The 19,075-nt window shown below is 45.2% G+C and overlaps 1 protein-coding gene across 2 annotated transcripts in view; it reads right to left on the bottom strand.

Annotated features, from left to right (window-relative positions):
* The window catches only part of PRKD1 (protein kinase D1), a 103,778-nt gene extending 97,205 nt beyond the window's left edge, over positions 1–6,573 (bottom strand). For both annotated transcript variants that reach the window (XR_009557396.1, XM_035110208.2), the window contains exon 1: positions 5,908–6,573. Coding sequence is in view for 1 of the 2 variants with exons in the window: in XM_035110208.2 (XP_034966099.2) it covers positions 5,908–6,087 (180 nt within the window). In the remaining variant the exon portion in view is untranslated. The remainder of the gene's footprint in view (positions 1–5,907) is intronic.
* Between the last annotated feature and the right edge of the window lie 12,502 nt (positions 6,574–19,075).

Raw genomic sequence — 19,075 nt, 5'->3', positions numbered from 1 at the left:
TGAATTTCAAAGTACAGTACCCCTACCCTATTCCAAAAGGACACCATAGTTTAAGAATCAAAACCATGAAAGATTCAGGGAAATCAACAGGATTACATCAGCCCAGAGTCCCTGTGCTCAGCAGCACTCAGAGACACCATACTATTAAATTCTAAATGTATACCTTTTGCACAAAGCTCCATTTTATTAATCTCATGGTTCTAGCAAAACACAAAGCAGATCCCACAAGCCTTAAGCATGCCCTCCTCTGCTTTGTAGATCCAGTCAGTCACAAGTATTTTTTCCAAAATCACAAATTAAATACAAAATATAGTGGCTGCATGACAAGATTTGTGACTTTGGTTCCAAAGTAGGTAACGATTTCTATCCAGTGTTACAGCATCTTTGTCTTCAGCGGTTCTATAACTAGATAGTTCAGGCTGCTGACTAAGTGCTATTCAATTACCCTCATTATGCACAAAGGTCACCTGCCAATTCCCCAGGCTGAAATTCAGCACCAGCCCTCTTGAAAGACTCCTGCCTACCTTCACATCCCTTTTGTCCAGGGCAGCCTGGGACCTGACACACTTATCATCACAGCCATTTGCACCAAGCTCAATTTGTCCCCCAAGAGCAAGCTTTTCATAAGCACCAAAAAGCATGCTAAGCACACCGCAGGTGTCAGAACAAGAGAATGTGCTGTTTACCTTGCCTTCTCACAACTCCTATCACTTTACCACCTAGAAGGTGAAAACTTAGCCCATTCTTTTCATAATGCCAGTAACTCTGCATTCCAGAGATGAGGACCAAAGAGGGGAGCAGGACCTAGAGAAGCAGACTGAACACTGAAAACCAGAGTAGGACCAACTAGGGGAGAGTCATAGCTAAGTGGTACAGCATCTGCTTTGCATGCAGGTTCAATCCCCAGCATCTCCAGATAGGACAGGGAGTGACTCCCTGTTCGGATATCCTGGAGAATTAATGCCAGTCAGTTTGGCTGAGCTAGGTGGACAGCACAAGGCAGCTTCCTATGTTGCTCTGTGGTTGAGGGATGGTGCAAGTGCTCTTTCTCCAGTAGTTTGTGCTCTGCAGCCTCCCCAGGTGCTCACATGTTCTGAAAACTTCATAACAGCCTTGGCTGGGCTTTTCTGTAAGAGCAGGAAGCCATGGAGGCCATCTACCATGCTTCTGACTGTCATTTCATTGTTATTTTTTAAAGTGAACTTTTAAATAAATTAGTGAGTACCGGGGGGCAGGGGGAGGGATTGTCAAAGTAAAAGTAAAGACGTCTCTTAACTATGAAATCAGAGAGTGCACCAATCCCAAAAGAACGGTATTAAGCCTCTCTAGCTTCCTGGTCTTCAATTAAAGGGAAGGCAACATGAGACAACTCTTCCCCTTTTTTAGATCAGCAGCAAGGAAAGTTGAAGAGCTTGGGAGAAATGTTTCATGGGAAGGAGCACACACAAACCACTTTGGCTACCTCACCATAGTAAGGTGAGCTGAACCCTATACAAATAATAATAATAATAATAATAATAATAATAATAATAATAATAATCTAAAACACCTTGTGGATATGGCAGGAGAACAGAAACCTCTTTCATGGAGGAAGCTTTCCATAAATTGGGATGACAGGTTTTGGCACAGTGATACCAAAAGTCCTGCACCTTATATCCTGGATCCTGCTTGAGCCTTTTCAGGCAAAATCTTTCCAGTGGGAAAGAAAATGGGCAGCAAGTACACATAAGTTCCATATTTGTGCTCCTGCCATTTTCCCCTCCACAATCTAAAAAGTTTCAGTCTCCACCCTTTGGTTAACATGTGGCTAGGAGGTGTCCCCTCCCAGCAAAACGTTAAAATCAAAACTCCAGAAAGCATGTGAAACTTGCATGACTGCTCCTTGAAACTGTGATTGCCTGGAACAAGAATATCCTGTTTTCATCATACATCTATCTAACCAAACAGGATATTATGTTTTTAGGGCATCGTAATGATTTCCAATAGCTATTCCACAACTTTCCATGACTAGAAGTGCTCTGGCACCTTAGAGATTTTCAGGCTGTCATTCCCCCCCTCCCCCACATAATAGATATGCAGTCGGCACTGATTTGTTATGCAGGATTGGCATATCTTTCCTTGCAGTAGTGTTTCTGTTGCTCGATTCCACATTTTCCCACAGCTTGCTGCTAGAAAAACGCAATTTAAACAGAAGGTCAAAAAACAACAGTACACAGACATCTCTTTCCTCACCCCACCATCCTGCAATTTCACACCAACCGTTTACTCGATTTTCTTTCCCCCTTTCCTCATTGCAGAGTATTCTGAAACACTAACTCAGCTCTGCTTCAAAAGTTGCAAACTATGTATAGCTACCCACACAGACACCCCATCTACTTACAGGCAGTGTAGAATATTGGACAGAGTGTTGGGCTTTGATGTGGGAAGTCCCTGTTCAAACACTCACTCAGCCATGAAGGTCACTTGATGGCCTTGAGCAAATCACCACCGCTCAGCTTTACCGAATTGCTACAAAGGGGCTGTACTCTTTTTATCCTGCTCTGACTCTTAATAATAAAAACAAATAAATCCATGAAACAGGAACAGAGTGTGGCAATTTAGGTCATGACTAACATAGGTAAGAGTAAAATAAGGTGGGACATTGTCTGAGCATTGTATCTGACTGGCAGATCCCCCCCCCACACACACACACACAGAGTGAGCTATACGAAATTGTACAATGCACTGGTCAAATCAGAGTATATAAGAACCTACTGTCCATTGCATATCCAACTTTCTGGTTTATTCAAGAAATATTAAAAAGGTGCACGTCATAGACATAAGAATTTACTAAACTTGGCAGTTTCTTTTGTCTATAGACCAGATTTTCTTGTTCCTTTTGACATCATGACACACTATCATTATAGGGATATTAAAAAGAACAGCTGCACACACGAGAAATTAGAAATCCAGAACTTTTATTATTATTTGGCAGCATGATTATCTCCCTCCCCCCACCCCCCCAAAAAGACGGTACAAAGACAGACGTTTAGCAGGAAGGAAGCTGAACTACATAGGAAACAAATGATGGTTAACACCAAGATGGCAAAAACTCAACAAACGGTGACACGTGTGTATCCACTGGACTCCCTGATTTCTAGTGAGCCAAACTTTCATAGCCAACTGCCTCCATCAGTTGCTGCCTTCTTGGTCCCTTTCACACACCTGAAGATATGGTGTTGAAATTGGCTCATGCCGTAAGACTGTCTCTGGAGGTTTCTTGTGTGACCGCATGTCCTGAAGCAAATGCCATCATTTTCAAAGTGGAAGAGTCAAGCCTGCCAATAAAATGGCCTGGTGGCAGAACCATTCTGTTTTGCAATTTACAGTAAGGGAGGGTTGGCCCTAGATGAGAGATCACCTGGAAACCACATGAAAGGCACACACAGGTCTACTTGGTGGAAATGGTATAAATAATAATGATAATGATAATTTATTATTTATACCCCGCCCATCTGGCTGGGTTTCCCCAGCCACTCCCCAGCCAACAAAATATTAAAATACAATGGCCTGTTAAACATTAAAAGCTTCCCTAAATAGGGCTACCTTCAGATGTCTTCTAAAAGTCTGGTAGATGTTTTTTCTCTTTGACATCTGGTGGGAGGGCGTTCCACAGGGCGGGTGCCACTACCGAGAAGGCCCTCTTCTGGTTTCCTGTAACTTGGGTTTTTGCAGCGAAGGAACCACCAGAAGGCCCTTGGCACTGGACCTCAGTGTCCGGGCAGAACAATGGGGATGGAGATGCTCCTTCAGGTATACTGGACCGAGGCCATTTAGGGCTTTAAAGGTCAGCACCAACACTTTGAATTGTGCTCAGAAACGTACTGGGAGCCAATGTAGATCTTTCAAGACAAGTGTTATGTGGTCTCGGCGGCTGCTCTCAGTCACCAGTCTAGCTGCTGCATTCTGGATTAGTTGTAGTTGTAGTTACCTTCAAAGGTAACCCCACGTAGAGTGCATTGCAGTAGTCCAAGCAGGAGATAACTAGAGCATGCACCACTCTGGCGAGGCAGTCTGCAGGCAGGTAGGGTCTCAGCCTGCGTACCAGATGGAGCTGATAGACAGCTGCCCTGGACACAAAACTGACCTGTGCCTCCATGGACAGCTGTGAGTCCAAAATGACTCCCAGGCTGCGCACCTGGTCCTTCAGGAGCAAAGTTACCCCATTCAGGACCAGGGAGTCCTCCACACCTGCCCGCCTCCTGTCTCCCAAAAACAGTACTTCTGTCTTGTCGGGATTCAGCCTCAATCTGTTAGCCGCCATCCATCCTCCAACCGCCTCTAGACACTCACACAGGACCTTCCCCGCTTTCACTGGTTCTGATTTGAAAGAGAGGTAGAGCACACACTCCACATGTGTGCTGGTTGTGAGCTCTGACTAGTCTTTTCCTCAGTCAAGTGTATGTCTCACACATCATCTACAGATACACATCTTCCATTCAAGCTTTGCAGCAGGCCTGGGGAACCTGTGGCCCTCCAGATATTTGCTGCACTACAACTCCCATCATCACTTACCATTGGCCATGCTTGCTGGGGCTGATGGTAGTTGGAGTTCAGCAGCCATGGAAGGACTGCAAGTTCCCTGCCCTGCGTTACAGTATTCACTAGAAGACAGCAAAGTGACTCATGCATAGGGAGGGGATATCAAAGTTTTGACACTGGAGGGGATGGGGTTAAAACAGGGCAGAGCACAATTAAGAAGTGTGCGAGGTGGTAATAAGAAAAGGACATTGAAAGTGTATGACAGCACATTAAGGTCTGCAGTTCACTTGAGGACTGAGCAAGACTGCTGAAAAGAGTGTGAAGTATAAAAATTCCACAGCACCCATATAGTCTATTTGCCTATAGAGAAGGAAAGCCCATGTGAGTTCAAGGGGACTTTCGCCTAGGTAAGCTGTAAGCAGGGTTGCAACTTAAGGCTGAACTGAACAGTGCTTACTTCTGAGCAGGCGGGAATAAAATTGAGCTATAAGGCTGCAATTCTATGTAGATTTATTCTTTGGGGGGGGGATGGATGGGGCTTGCTACGAGTGCCTAGCACCGTTCCTTGCGACCATCCTACCCTCCTCACCTTGCAGCCTGGGGCTATTCCTTGCAGCCTGCCTCTCCCCATAACCAAGAGGCCGGGTAAGCTCCCGTTCGCAAGGTCAGAGCTGGCATCCCACGTGCCCCAGCGCCGGCTTGCGGGCGTCGAATTGCTGGCCTGAGCTCAGCCTACCAAGCGTGCCGACTTTGTTTTGTTTTCTGGCTTGCAAAGTGGAAACTTTCCTTCCCCAGCGGGTCCTGCGGGGCCGGGCTGTTATTATTTAGACAGCTGCTGGGGAGCCCCTGTCTCAAAACGGCCCCTCCCCGTCCTCTTTCCAAACTCCCCCTTTTTCAAAACCCCGGGGAGGAGATCGAGTGGGGAGCAGTACCTCTGTTAAAAGAAACCGGCCGCCGCGTGCAGCAATCGCAACCTTGCAGAGACGCAAAGAGCACAAGTTGCAACGAAAAGTATAAAGAGAGGGGGGGGGGTGAGTAGAGGGATGAGTTGCAATGCAGTAACCCGCCCTGGGACCTTAGGGTCAAATAATAGCAGACAAAGCGGTCGGACGATAGACACACGTGCATTTGAGACCACCATCGCCTTTCCAAAATAAATGCTAGGTTCCCAGGGTGTAGCCTTCTCTGAAACGAACGCTTTCTCGTCGCTTTACTCCGCCTCCCCATAAAACCAAAACCCGTGTGGACAGCTGCCGGGGTAAGATCAGCAGGCATTCTGCACACGCTCAGAAACACTCGATCCCAACAATCCAAAGGCTTGGGGGAAAGGCGAGGGACGGAGGGAGAAATGAAAGAAGCACGCCCACCCAACAGCAGGCGCCTCACCTTTTGGTCGACGATGGAGCAAGCCATTTCCCGGACATGGGCCAGACTGAACTCCCCCGAGGAGTCTTGCAGCAAGAGCACCGGCTCCCGGCTGAGGCCGATCTGGAGGTGGAAGGAGATGCCGCCGCCGCTGCCCGGCTGCGAGGGGCTGGGCGGCCGGATGACCGGCGGGGCGCTCATCGACAACTTCCCGCAGCACGGAGGGAGGAAGAGGCGGGGGGGGGGCGGGAGGGAGAGAAAGAAAGAAAAAGTCAGGCGGAGTTGGCAAGAGCAGGCCGGCAAAAGTTGGTTTCTGCAAAGTCCTCTCCGCTACCCGGCTGAAAATGGCGGGGGTGGGGAGGGGTGGCGGCGTGAGGCGAAGGAAAGATGCCGAGGAGGAGGAGAAGAAGAAGAAGAGCGGCCAGGCGTGGTGGGGATGGCGGCGCCTCAGCTGCAGCAGCAGCAGCTTCTCCCCCACCCTCCGACTCCCAAGCGCGGAGTCCCGGAGGCGGCAGCGGCCACTGGGCGGTCAAGCGCGCTCTGAGGGGGAGAAGAGGAAGGGCGGGAAAACAGGCGCCAGAACCGCCGCCGCCGCCGCCACCCGGCGGCTTCAGGAGCAGCAGCAGCTCCGGCGGCGCCCGGGTGGCGGGGCAGGAGACGGGGCAGCGGCCCAGCTCCAGGGGGGCAGCCCGGCCTGCCAGGTAGCTCGAGGCTTAGTCGGCCCGCCGTTCCTCTCTCTCTCTCTCTCTCTCTCTCTCTCTCTCTCTCTCTCTTCCAAGCAAACGGGCGCAGGCAAGGGCGCGTAACTTTAAGGGTCGCCCTTGCCTAGGCAGGCATCCAGCCCTGGTAGCAGCCTTGCCCGTGGCCTAGCCGGATGTCACGGCCGGTTGCCTACTTCTGAGTTTTTTTTGGGGGGGGGGTGTTTTGCGGCTTTTAAGGGCTCTGTGGAAAGTCAAACTGAGCAGATGAAGTTGATCCTGGTAGTAGGAAGGAGAAAACTTCACCTGTGTGCTTTGGTCTCTCTGGGTATCTGGTTGCTGTTAGAAGTTCAAGAGCCCTAGTGTCGAAGAAGTTGACCACCCTATTTTCTTCCCTTTACTCTTCACCCAACTTCCCATAGAGCTTTCGCATTCCATTTAATAATTAAAAAATAAATAAAGTTTCTCCCTAACACCCGAGCCTTCTTCTGCTTCCTCCATACCCTTGAGATTCCACTTGAACAATCCCATGCAATAGTTCCTAGAAAACATTTGGAGATAGCAATTCGATTCTGGGTGTTTTTCCTCAGAGTTCAGTGGGACATGTTTTCATGCAGCAGGACTGCTACTGTGTCTACAGTTACGCTCCCGTCCTTTGCATGTTGGTCGGAACTTGCTTCCACTTAATAGCACTGGCCCTCAATCCATTCAATATTTATTCAGATGCAAGTCCCAATGGGGCTTAATCCAGAGAAAGTGTATTTAATGTTGCAAGCTTAGTCATCCCGCTGACCTGGGTGAACTCATTTCTTTACTACCTCTCTCTCACACACCTGGACTCAGTTCCTTATAGCTTTCTCCCTGTGACCCTTCATGACCCTCAGAGTGTGCCATCCCAAAGTCTAAAACCCTTATTCAGCACCCCTGTGCCTTTCATTCCCAAGGCACTCGGGTCCAATGTTTATATACTTCTGCCTCAACTCCTTTCCACCACCCAGCCATAAATATTTTCATTTCATTTTTTTTAAAAAAAAAAAACAACAACAACCCTCAGCTTTGCCTTCCTTCCACAATTCTTTGGACCCCTCTCAAGATTGAAGACTTTGCAGCCAGGCTCCCCCTGTCCCTTTAAATCAGCACTCTGTACCTTCAAAGCTGCCTTCATCCCAGCTGTAGCTGGTCCTTCCACCGCTGCTACTGCTGCTGTTCCTGTTGTATTAGTGAGAGATAACAGCAAGGCTAGCTGGGAGAGCCTGAAGAAACTCTGTGAATCCCTCCTGCTTTTGTGACTGCTTCTGGGCTGGGTTATGATTTGCATGTAAGGAGCTTAAACCTGTCAGCCAACTCTTCCTAGCTGTCTTCATCCAGCAGAGCAGCAATGAGTGGTGCCATCCCCCTTCTCCAAGAGCCAGTCACATGCTGATAAGAGAGGGAGGAAGCTGTCACCACACAGAGCTATGGATCTATTTAGCTGACTGCTGTTTCTCTCATTTGAACTGCTGCTGCTGCTCCTCCTCAGTGATTTATTTGTGAGTGAAGAATAATCGGGGGGGGGGGGAATCCCACCCACCACCTGTCATTTTTCTATTTACCAAACATGAAAAAACATCCTATCTAGTGAATGTTGTTTACTAAGCAGAAGCTCTTTTACATCTCTTGGAGGAAAGAAGAGTTTGGCTTCCCATTATTAGAGAAAATGCAAAACACATCTCTGTACTCCCATCTTCAAAGAATAAGACTTGAAGGAGTATGGAAACCTTCCGATTCATTACCCCAAAGTAAAGCACTGCCACTTTAACAGTCATTGCCTCCAGGGAAAAAAATCCTGGGAACTGTAGTTTGTTAAAGCTGCTGGAAGTTGTTAGGCAGGCATCCCCAAACTGCGGCCCTCCAGATGTTTTGGCCTACAACTCCCATGATCCCTAGCTAACAGGACCAGTGGTCAGGGAAGATGGGAATTGTAGTCCAAAACATCTGGAGGGACGAAGTTTGGGGATGCCTGTTGTTAGGCGATCCCTCCCAGTTCCCTTAAGAAACTATAGTTCCCATGATTCTTTGTGGGAAGCCATGACAGTTAAAGTTATATACAAGTGCTTTAAATGTATGGTGCAGATCCCTCCATGGTCTTGTAGCACTTTAGAAACAAAACAAAAAAATTACAGCATAAGCTTTGGTGGGCTAAAGTCCACTTCCATTAGACGTGTTACGTGTCACCTATGAGCACCCTGTATATCTGCCAACAAGAATTAGATTGCCGGAAGAAATATCAACAACCTCAGATATGCAGATGACACAACCTTGATGGCAGAAAGCGAGGAGGAATTAAAGAACCTTTTAATGAGGGTGAAAGAGGAGAGCGCAAAATATGGTCTGAAGCTCAACATCAAAAAAACCAAGATCATGGCCACTGGTCCCATCACCTCCTGGCAAATAGAAGGGGAAGAAATGGAGGCAGTGAGAGATTTTACTTTCTTGGGTTCCATGATCACTGCAGATGGTGACAGCAGTCACAAAATTAAAAGACGCCTGCTTCTTGGGAGAAAAGCAATGACAAACCTAGACAGCATCTTAAAAAGCAGAGACATCACCTTGCCGACAAAGGTCCGTATAGTTAAAGCTATGGTTTTCCCAGTAGTGATGTATGGAAGTGAGAGCTGGACCATAAAGAAGGCTGATCGCCGAAGAATTGATGCTTTTGAATTATGGTGCTGGAGGAGACTCTTGAGAGTCCCATGGACTGCTAGAAGATCAAACCTATCCATTCTTAAGGAAATCAGCCCTGAGTGCTCCCTGGAAGGACAGATCGTGAAGCTGAGGCTCCAATACTTTGGCCACCTCATGAGAAGAGAAGAATCCTTGGAAAAGACCCTGATGTTGGGAAAGATTGAGGGCACTAGGAGAAGGGGACGACAGAGGACAAGATGGTTGGACAGTGTTCTCGAAGCTACGAACATGAGTTTGACCAAACTACGGGAGGCAGTGCAAGACAGGAGTGCCTGGCGTGCTATGGTCCATGGGGTCACGAAGAGTCGGACACGACTAAACGACTAAACAACAACAACAACAACATATATCTGCCAACAAGAATTCATACATCAGATGAAGTGATCTCTAGTCTATGAAAACATAGCAGGATACATTTGTTGGTCTTTAAGATGCCCACAAGATTCTAAGCACAAAAAGGTCTTAGAATGATGCTGTATCTCATGTTCCGGTCCAGTGCTACATTGTACAAGCCAAAGCACAGCAATTGTTTTGAGAAATGGGTCACAATGAATCTATTTCCTCCAAGAATGCCTGCAGCTGATCCACCGCTAACCTCTCAAGTATGTACCTTACCTTAAAAAGTGGGTATTTGTGACCAGCCGGTAGTAGTCAAATACCTCTGGGGCCAGGGGGACGTCTTCAGGAGTGGTTGCACTACTGCCTCCTTCAAGTCACCAGGCACCATCATGTCATGGAAAGATGGACTAACCACTCCTTCAACCCACCTGGCCAGCCACCCTCAGGTAGCTTGAATTAACCATGATGGGCAGGGGACAAGAGAGCATATGGTGGGCTGAACCAATTCAAGAACCTTGTCCATATCCTCAGAGTTCAATTGAAACTGATCCATACCTGCCAAGTCTCCCGCTGAAAAATGCGGGATGAGCAGCGGCGCTGCACCGGAAGTTGCGTAGAAGCAACTTCTGGGACCGCTCTGACCATGTGTGGGCACCGGAAATAGGGCAGAGCGGCACCGGAAGTCGCTTCTAGGCATGCCTGGCAACCATCTTGGTGGTGGCTGCATGGAGGCGGCCGTCACCAAGATGGCCGCTGGGCATGCCTAGAAGCGACTTCCGGTGTCGCTCTGCCCTATTTCCAGTGTCCACACATGGTCAGAGCAGCACCCAAAATGGAGGCTCCGTGGCAGGTAGGAAATCTGGGGGATTTCTGGGATTTTTCTCCATTCGGGAGAACAGTGGGAAACGGATTAAAATCCGGGGGTTTCCCCATGAAAAACGGGGTACTTGGCAGCTAATAACTGATCCCACAAGATCAAGCAAGATGTTGTGTTGGACACCTCACCAGGCTCTGTAATAATTCTGCCCAATATGCACATTTTTGCAAAATAATTTCCCCCAAATGATCATTTTCAAAAATATATGCAGTTTATGCACACTTCACCCCAATATATGCATTTTTTTTTTTATTTGGCTGTACAACTGCATTGCAAAATCTGATTACTGAGAATTTTCAAAGGATGGTTGGATTTCAGTTTGTTAAAACAAAGCAACTGTGATCTTCTTGGGAGGCAGCAAATTCATTCTAAACTATGTACAAGAAAATACTGCTTGCCTGTGGTCATACACATACACACGTTAAAATGAGTTTCCTGTACAAACCCCATGGAAATAAACAAGAACTGGGAATGTCCTGTTCATTGAAGTATTCCTTATGCAGGAAAACTTCATGGTGAACTGATTTGTTGGCTTCTGACATTAATGGTACCAAATGGCAATGGCTGCCTCTGGAACATAGCACTCCAGAGCTTGCTCGAGCGAGCTGGTTATAAAGTTAATTGATGATGAGGCAGTGATTAATTTGTGCCTGTGTTTTGATTCCATCATCTTTGTTTGGCAGCTGTTAATTAGACCATATATTGGACCATCTACTCTGAGAAAGAGCCAACGAGCTTTTGAGATTCACAGGTTTTTGTTCATTTGGGAAATAAGGTTTTTTAATTGAATTTTTTGACAATAAATAAAATATAAATAGTAGCTTTCAATATACTTCTCGGTTATATGCAGATAGGTATGAAGACAAATTAATTCAACAGAGAACCCCAAGCATCTGGGTCTAACATGTTGTTCTCTTGATTCTTAGGCTACAAAATTGTACGAGTGTAAAAATGCCACAATAAATTGTTTATTAAATGTTGCCATAATAGGCCAGTAACCTAGTGAACTGTGTTAATTTGTCCACCTTTAGTCCCCACCTGTGGCTCCTAGAAGCTATATCAGCATGCAACAGAGGCCACACCCAGGAAATGGCTTCGACTGGCTAGCTAAACCAGGTGAGGGTTGCCAATGGGTCTCAAATCCTCTGTGAGTTAGGGACTTCCCTTGCATGTGAAGCGGAGAAGATCAACGGTGAGTCCAACAGTCAAGAAGGCAGTTTCTGCACATGCTGTTGTTGTTGTTTAGTCGTTTAGTCATGTCTGACTCTTCGTGACCCCATGGACCACAGCACGCCAGGCACTCCTGTCTTCCACTGCCTCCCACAGTTTGGTCAAACTCATGTTCGTAGCTTCGAGAACACTGTCCAACCATCTTGTCCTCTGACGTCCCCTTCTCCTAGTGCCCTCAATCTTTCCCAACATCAGGGTCTTTTCCAAGGATTCTTCTCTTCTCATGAGGTGGCCAAAGTATTGGAGCCTCAGCTTCACGATCTGTCCTTCCAGGGAGCACTCAGGGCTGATTTCCTTAAGAATGGATAGGTTTGATCTTCTTGCAGTCCATGGGACTCTCAAGAGTCTCCTCCAGCACCATAATTCAAAAGCATCAATTCTTCGGTGATCAGCCTTCTTTATGGTCCAGCTCTCACTTCCATACATCACTACTGGGAAAACCATAGCTTTAACTATACGGACCTTTGTCGGCAAGGTGATGTCTCTGCTTTTTAAGATGCTGTCTAGGTTTGTCATTGCTTTTCTCCCAAGAAGCAGGCGTCTTTTAATTTCGTGACTGCTGTCACCATCTGCAGTGATCAATGAGCCCAAGAAGGTGAAATCTCTCACTGCCTCCATTTCTTCCCCTTCTATTTGCCAGGAGGTGATGGGACCAGTGGCCATGATCTTGGTTTTTTTGATGTTGAGCTTCGGACCATATTTTGCGCTCTCCTCTTTCACCTCTTTCACGCTGTAGAAGGAAGTAAAGGGCAGATGGGGCTTGTTAACCTGGGAAGGTAGCCCATCCAGGAGAAGAAAAACTGATCCTAGACCTCTACTGCTTTGCAATATATCTATTGGAGAAGAAAAGACTAAGGAGTAAACCCTACACAAATCTGGAATGGAGTTCCTAAGACAGTTGGGTGGTGCCTTCTGGCAACTCCAAACATATTGTTGTGCTTTCCCTTGGATCACATCAGTGAGGCCAAGAAGGGTGTCTTGTCATCTGGGCATCCCAGGACCTCCATACATACTGCACAGGCTTTTGCCTTGGGTTGTCGCTAGCACAGTTATTTGACTTCGCCCCAGAGGCACACTCCATTGTCTCTCGAGACAGACAGATGCCAACAACAACGTGATCAAAGCAAAATATTTCTTTTCTGTGTGAAGAACTCTATAGCTATTATTACAGGTGCCTTTGACCATCCATCAACTGTCCATTTGGGCTTCCCACCAAGGCACTTTGCAACCTCAAAGAATTACTATAAATGATAAAAGGAAAATAGTTACTACAGTACCATGAATTCAAAGGAAGCAATGCTTAATGTCTGTGTTTTAGCACTCAACACCAGAGGATTTAACCCTAATAACAGTTTGAACTAGAAAATGATACTCAAGTAAGCACTAACATTTTCTGCAGAGGGTTCTGGGAGCAACCATAGACAGCAGTTTCTCATGTTGGTGTTGTAGTGGAAAGCCCAAACACATGAAATGACCTGGAGACACCCCACCCCATTCCACTCGCATTGGGCAAGAACCAAACCATGTACAATGTTTTGTCATCTTATTCAAAGGCACCAGAGCACCTGAACTACTTTATCCAGAGCACTGCTAGGCTTTCACCAGCTGGCCAGAAGTGAGGGCAGAGGAGCGTTCTTGCATTCCCCCATACTTTTTCAGTTCTTTAAAAAGAACTATTTTTCTCCCATTGGGAAGAGATGTACATATATGATAGGTGAATCAGTTACTTAAAAAGAGGGTAGGATGAGGGGTGCTCATCTCACTACAAGTATGGTTTTACTTTGAAAATTCTAGAACCCTCTCCCATCTCATTTTTTTTTGGTTACCGGTAATGCAGCCTTGCCTAATGGTGGATTATTTTTATCTATTCCCACTAATATAAGAAGTCTGCTTGACATTGTCAATACAACCAAGAGATGGTTAATGCTTGGTACTGAGAGGCATCTGCTGAGTGTATCTGTTCCAGATGTTCTGTGATGCCATTACGGCTACTCTGCTTGAGAGTGTATCATTAAACTTAAACAAAAATATATACTACTCAAGTCTATTTAAGAAAGACCTCCTGCCTCTATACAGACAGACCTGTAAGACTATCTGGTGAAATTTTGCTTCTGGTTCCACACCCTACAGAATATCATAGGGTGGAGACCAGAGAGACAGACATTTTTTGCTATTGCCCCTCTACTATGGAATAACCTTCTCTCTGCCATATGCGAAGCATCAATGATCAGTTGCTTTAGGCATCTTGTAATGACATACCTGTTTGCCCAGGCTTTCCCAGACCCATAAGATTGGAGCCTGTTTTTATTTCCTTGAATCTGTTTTTGTACTACTGTTGTACTAGTTTTGCTTTAATGTTATATTTTATTAGTTTTTATGTTGAGCGCCACTTACAGATTTTTAAAATAGCACTTTAAATGCTTCAAATTGATTGATTGATTGATTGATTGATTGTAAAGTACTGGTTGTAGCATTTCCAAATATACATCATAATGGACAGGGCATGGCGAAAGCTTGAACAACTCCAAGTTTTGTGAGGCGGATGAGAGTAGAGCGCATTGCAGTAGTCCAAGCGGGAGATAACTAGAGCATGCACCACTCTGGCGAGGCAGTCTGCAGGCAGGTAGGGTCTCAGCCTGTGTACCAGATAGAGCTGATAGACAGCTGCCCTGGACACAGAATTGACCTGCGCCTCCATGGACAGCTGTGAGTCCAAAATGACTCCCAGGCTGCGCACCTGGTCCTTCAGGGGCACAGTTACCCCATTCAGGACCAGGGAGTCCTCCACACCTGCCCACCTCCTGTCCCCCACAAACAATACTTCTGTCTTGTCAGGATTCAACCTCAATCTGTTAGCCACCATCCATTCTACTCCCACAATGCACTTCATTGTCTGCAGAAGGGATTCTGTTCTACGCATGTCCATCCTGGAAGATCAGGATTCTAAACTGCAGATGGGGCCTACACAAGTAGAAAAAGTTTTCCACTTCAGAAATTTACCCCCCAACTTCTGGAGGCAGGGCTAGCCCAATACATTTTGCCACCTGAGGCAAATCAGTTCATTAGAAAGTTAGCATTAAGGCCACAATGCTAAAAACATTTACCGGGTAGTAAGCCCCATTGAGCTCAGTGTTGTGGGACTTACCTCCTAATAAACACACACAGGATTACACTACAAAATTCTGCTCATATGCTAACAAAGTTAAATAACAAGAGCAAAGAACTTTGTCCAGATATCTAATTCAGGTGTTAAAACAAAATTATGTGTATCATGTTCATTTTATTCTTTCTTTCTATAGAAGGCCAAGTTATCTTCCACAGCAGTTCAAGCTCCAAGCCATGGGCGCTGAGTGTGTTTTAACATTTATGTGAAAATGTACTTAAACTGCCCACATTCAGTCGGGGGAGTATAGAAGCAATACTGTGCTATATTTGCAATCACAAGGACATAATAAATGTGAAGAGAAACAGAAACAGATTTGTGATCAATCATCCCTTGAAATAATGAGCACAGATGTCAAATGATTTTGAACAGCTTTGGTTAGAAGCTGACCATTTCCCCCCCCCCTCCCCGGTTTAACTGAATGTGGCATGACAGACATTGTTGTTAAATAACACCCATTCCAAAAACATCACTGCTAAACAGATTGCAGGGTTTTGTGGTGATTCAAAAACTGCCAAACACTGATCACTGACAATGGTGGGACAATTAAATCTCCATATATTTATTTCACAAGATTTACATTCTGCTTGGTTATGATAAAACCTCAAAGCAGTTTACAATAAACAATAAAACAATAAAATTAGCAGGTGTTGAAAAGAGTACAGTGAATGCCCCTCCCTGATGTCAATAGGCAGAGAGTTCTATCACTTGGGTGGCTAACTTGTGACCCACAGGCCATATCCAGACCCCTCTGTTTGTGCATTGGCATTTCAAGCTGCCCCAGGTTCTGGATTACAACTGTATGGATAATGTATTTATAAGGTTTAGTCACTAGGTGGCATTGGAGTTAGCTATACTGTAGCTGGGTAGATTCAGGTGTTTCTTGTTGGTGTTATGTTCCTGTTTAAGAGAAGCAATAAAGTTCTTATATAACTTCCTGAGTGGTGTGTCCAGTAATGCTAATGTAAGGTTACCAGATTTTTTTTCAATGAATCCAGGGACACTTTTCAGCTTCAATGGGGACTGATTTGTAAATCTGGGGACTGTCCCCGGATACAGGGACGTCTGGTAACCTTATGCTAATGATCATAATCAGTTTCATGTTTCCCAGATGACTTGAGCAATGGTTTGTCTTCCTTTATAACTCAGCCATTTTTATTAATTGACCAAGTTATAGAAAACGGAGAAAATGCCTTCCCCATTGTTTATTTAAGCAATTTTTATCTTGCTTATCAGTTTTTGTTTTAAAAAAGGGCTTCTAGAGCAAGTTACAGATCACTACAGTTCCTACCTTCAGGTTTACAATCAAAAAAGACACAGCACAAAAAGAAAAATGGGTTGGAAGGGGAAGGAGGAAATCATCAAACTGGAGTACGTTCATTGAAAAGTTCAAGGAGAGGAGTCAAAAGTCTCTCAGCTGAGCTGTTGGCATGGTCCTGAATCTTGAATTCCTTCTCTACAGCCTGATGTAATGTCTGCCACTAGGTGACAGTTGAATGAAATAGTAGTACCGTAGTAGTAGTAGTAATAATAATAATAATAATAATAGTTTATTATTTATATGCTACCCTTCTGACTAGGTTGCCCCAGCCACTCTGGGCGGCTTCCAACAAATTGTAAAACATTGGATGCCTGGTTCTTAGCTTCCGAATGACCGAAGGAGCATTACAAATATTTCATCCTCTTAGGTGAACTCTTGCTACTCAAATTTATCCAGATTTTCTCTTTCATCCCTTACATTCAGAGAGGACACAGTACTTTTCTGCCCAAAAGATCTTAAGAATTAATTTAAAATGAGAATAAATATTGTAAGATCAGTTGTTCACCGCTACTGGAATCTTGTCTCATGTGAAATGTAAATCTAAATAGATGTGGTCTGTATATTATGATAGGGCACAAGCTAGGTTGGAAAACGATCCTTTCCAAAAGTAATCCCTCAGCACTTGTTATATCCCGGCATCTAAAAACCAGCAAAGTGATTCTGAACAGTAGTGTGTATTCTTTGGGGACCCTGCTGTCACACTTGTAACTATGGCTCCACATCAAGAATGCTGCACCAGAACTCATCTCGCTTGCTCCCTTGTACATTGCATCCCACTCTGGAGTTACAAAACCAAGGGACTGTGGGGGTAGGAAAATAACAAAGGAGGAGTCGAGCATAGGGAGAGGTTGCATGCAATCCATTCTCTGAATGAAGGCTTCCTTTATGTCCAGCTGGCTACAGGATGCTGAGAGGTTACTGAAGGACAGCATTGTAGCAACCTTCGCTCGCTCGCTGCAGGCAGTAACGTAAGTGAAAGGCTTTCATTCAGATCCAGGATCAAGCACAACAAGCACACTCCCAGAAGCCAAATAATTATCTATGCATTTCAAAATGTGTCACTGACAGGGGGGTTGATCTAAAATGATGGTGATTATGTATCAGTGGGTGCTTTGCTCTTCCCTAGCGTAAATAGTTTAATTAATTGATTAGCTATTAAAGCACATCAATGATTGAGTATTGTGATATTTAGGCAACAGAAGGGAATGCATATGGATTTAACGAAGGTGCTGGCGTGTGTGTGTGGGGAATAACAGACCCCTCAACCAACCAATTTCTTTCATATCCTTTCCATTGGAAATGTCTAGATCTTAGAAGGAACTCAAAACCCCATACTTGATGATATAGGAGAAGGAGTGCCTTAAGGGGGGAAATGGGGGGGGGGCTTGATGACGTCACTCAATAGTTTGTCTTCAGTTAAAAGCAGCCACAGGGTTGTTAGCTACATGGGTTCCCTAACAGGATAAATAGCACCTTCAGCAGGATTAGGATTAGGGAATCGGTGTGGAGAAATGGATGAACTAGCAGTGCCATGTAAAACAGGAAATGGGCTTTGAATCCTGCTGTGGATACAGAAAAGGGGAATTACCCAGGGAAGCACCTCTAGAAAGAAACACTCTAACCACATGGGTGCACAAGGGATCCATGATGGGGCCCTCATAGCCCATGACAATCTCCCCCCACCAGCCCTTCATATGGGCCTTGTCATAAATGTGAGCATTAGGTCAGTGAAACGGCGCAGCCTTAGCTCACATGAGGTGCTTTCTCTATTCCCTAGCTATGGTTTCCTAGAGCTATGGTTTCCAGATTTTTTCCTGATATGCATCAGATTGGAGTGCAGCTTTAGTGCCAACCGTCTAAGTTTGTAACATGCATTGTGTCATGGCAGCCCATGACGCATGGGCCTGGTGTGCATGAAATATTAAGTCAAAGTATGGCTAAGTGTGAGCATGTGAGTGTACGGATGCTGATGGTAAAAACCATGGCTGCTTCACTCCTCCTCTGATCCTCCTGCTGCTCTGCTATCCATAGCTTGGCTTTGTGTTATGTCTGAACCCACGTTTATAGTCTATCTCCAGACAATCTACAAGCTGTAGCCAAAGTTTGTTCTTGGCTTACTGCAAATGGTTACTGTCAGTACCTGAACACTTGTGTGCTCACACTTAGCCATGGTTTGGCTTAACATTACGTGCAGACTGGGCGGTTCTGTTTGTTTCCCATTATTCAATGTTTTATTCCCTCTACATTTCCCCCGCTAGCAATAGTCTGTTGTTGTTGTTGTTTTTAATAAAACTTGGTTATGCATTGTTATCTATTATATGCAATGAATCTGTTTAGAGAAATAGTACACAATATTTACTGCTCTTGGTTGTGAAAATAGATCAGCAAATGAATTATTTGTGTTATTTTCTGAAGTTTGAAGAACTGTACCTGCCATCTGCTGGATACAGGGGGACAATGCATTTAAGCAACCCTTCACTTCTCTAGTTTCACATATGTTTTAAAACATTGTTTTAATTTAATCTGTTTAAGGCAGCAGCTCAACTGTTTTTAATTACACTCTGTCTTAAGTCCTTTTTTTCAGTTGTGATCTTAATCATTTGTATTATTAACATCCGAAAGGTTACATTTTCCGCATGCGTAATATGAAATGGCAATAAAGATCATATGAGAATATGTATGTGCCTTTTCACTGAACACTGCTTGTAAAGGTCAGTCACGTGAGCTGTTACTGGGTGGGAAGATCAAAAGGTTGTTTACAAAATATGCTTCTTTCCGATCATCAGTTTCTACAGATTCATGGGAGGGGAAAGCAGCCCAATGTATTTTTGAATTGA

Source organism: Zootoca vivipara, chromosome 1 (genome assembly GCF_963506605.1).
Source record: "Zootoca vivipara chromosome 1, rZooViv1.1, whole genome shotgun sequence".
In the NCBI taxonomy this organism is placed as follows: Eukaryota; Metazoa; Chordata; class Lepidosauria; order Squamata; family Lacertidae; genus Zootoca; species Zootoca vivipara.
This window is presented reverse-complemented; position numbering and strand designations above follow the sequence as displayed.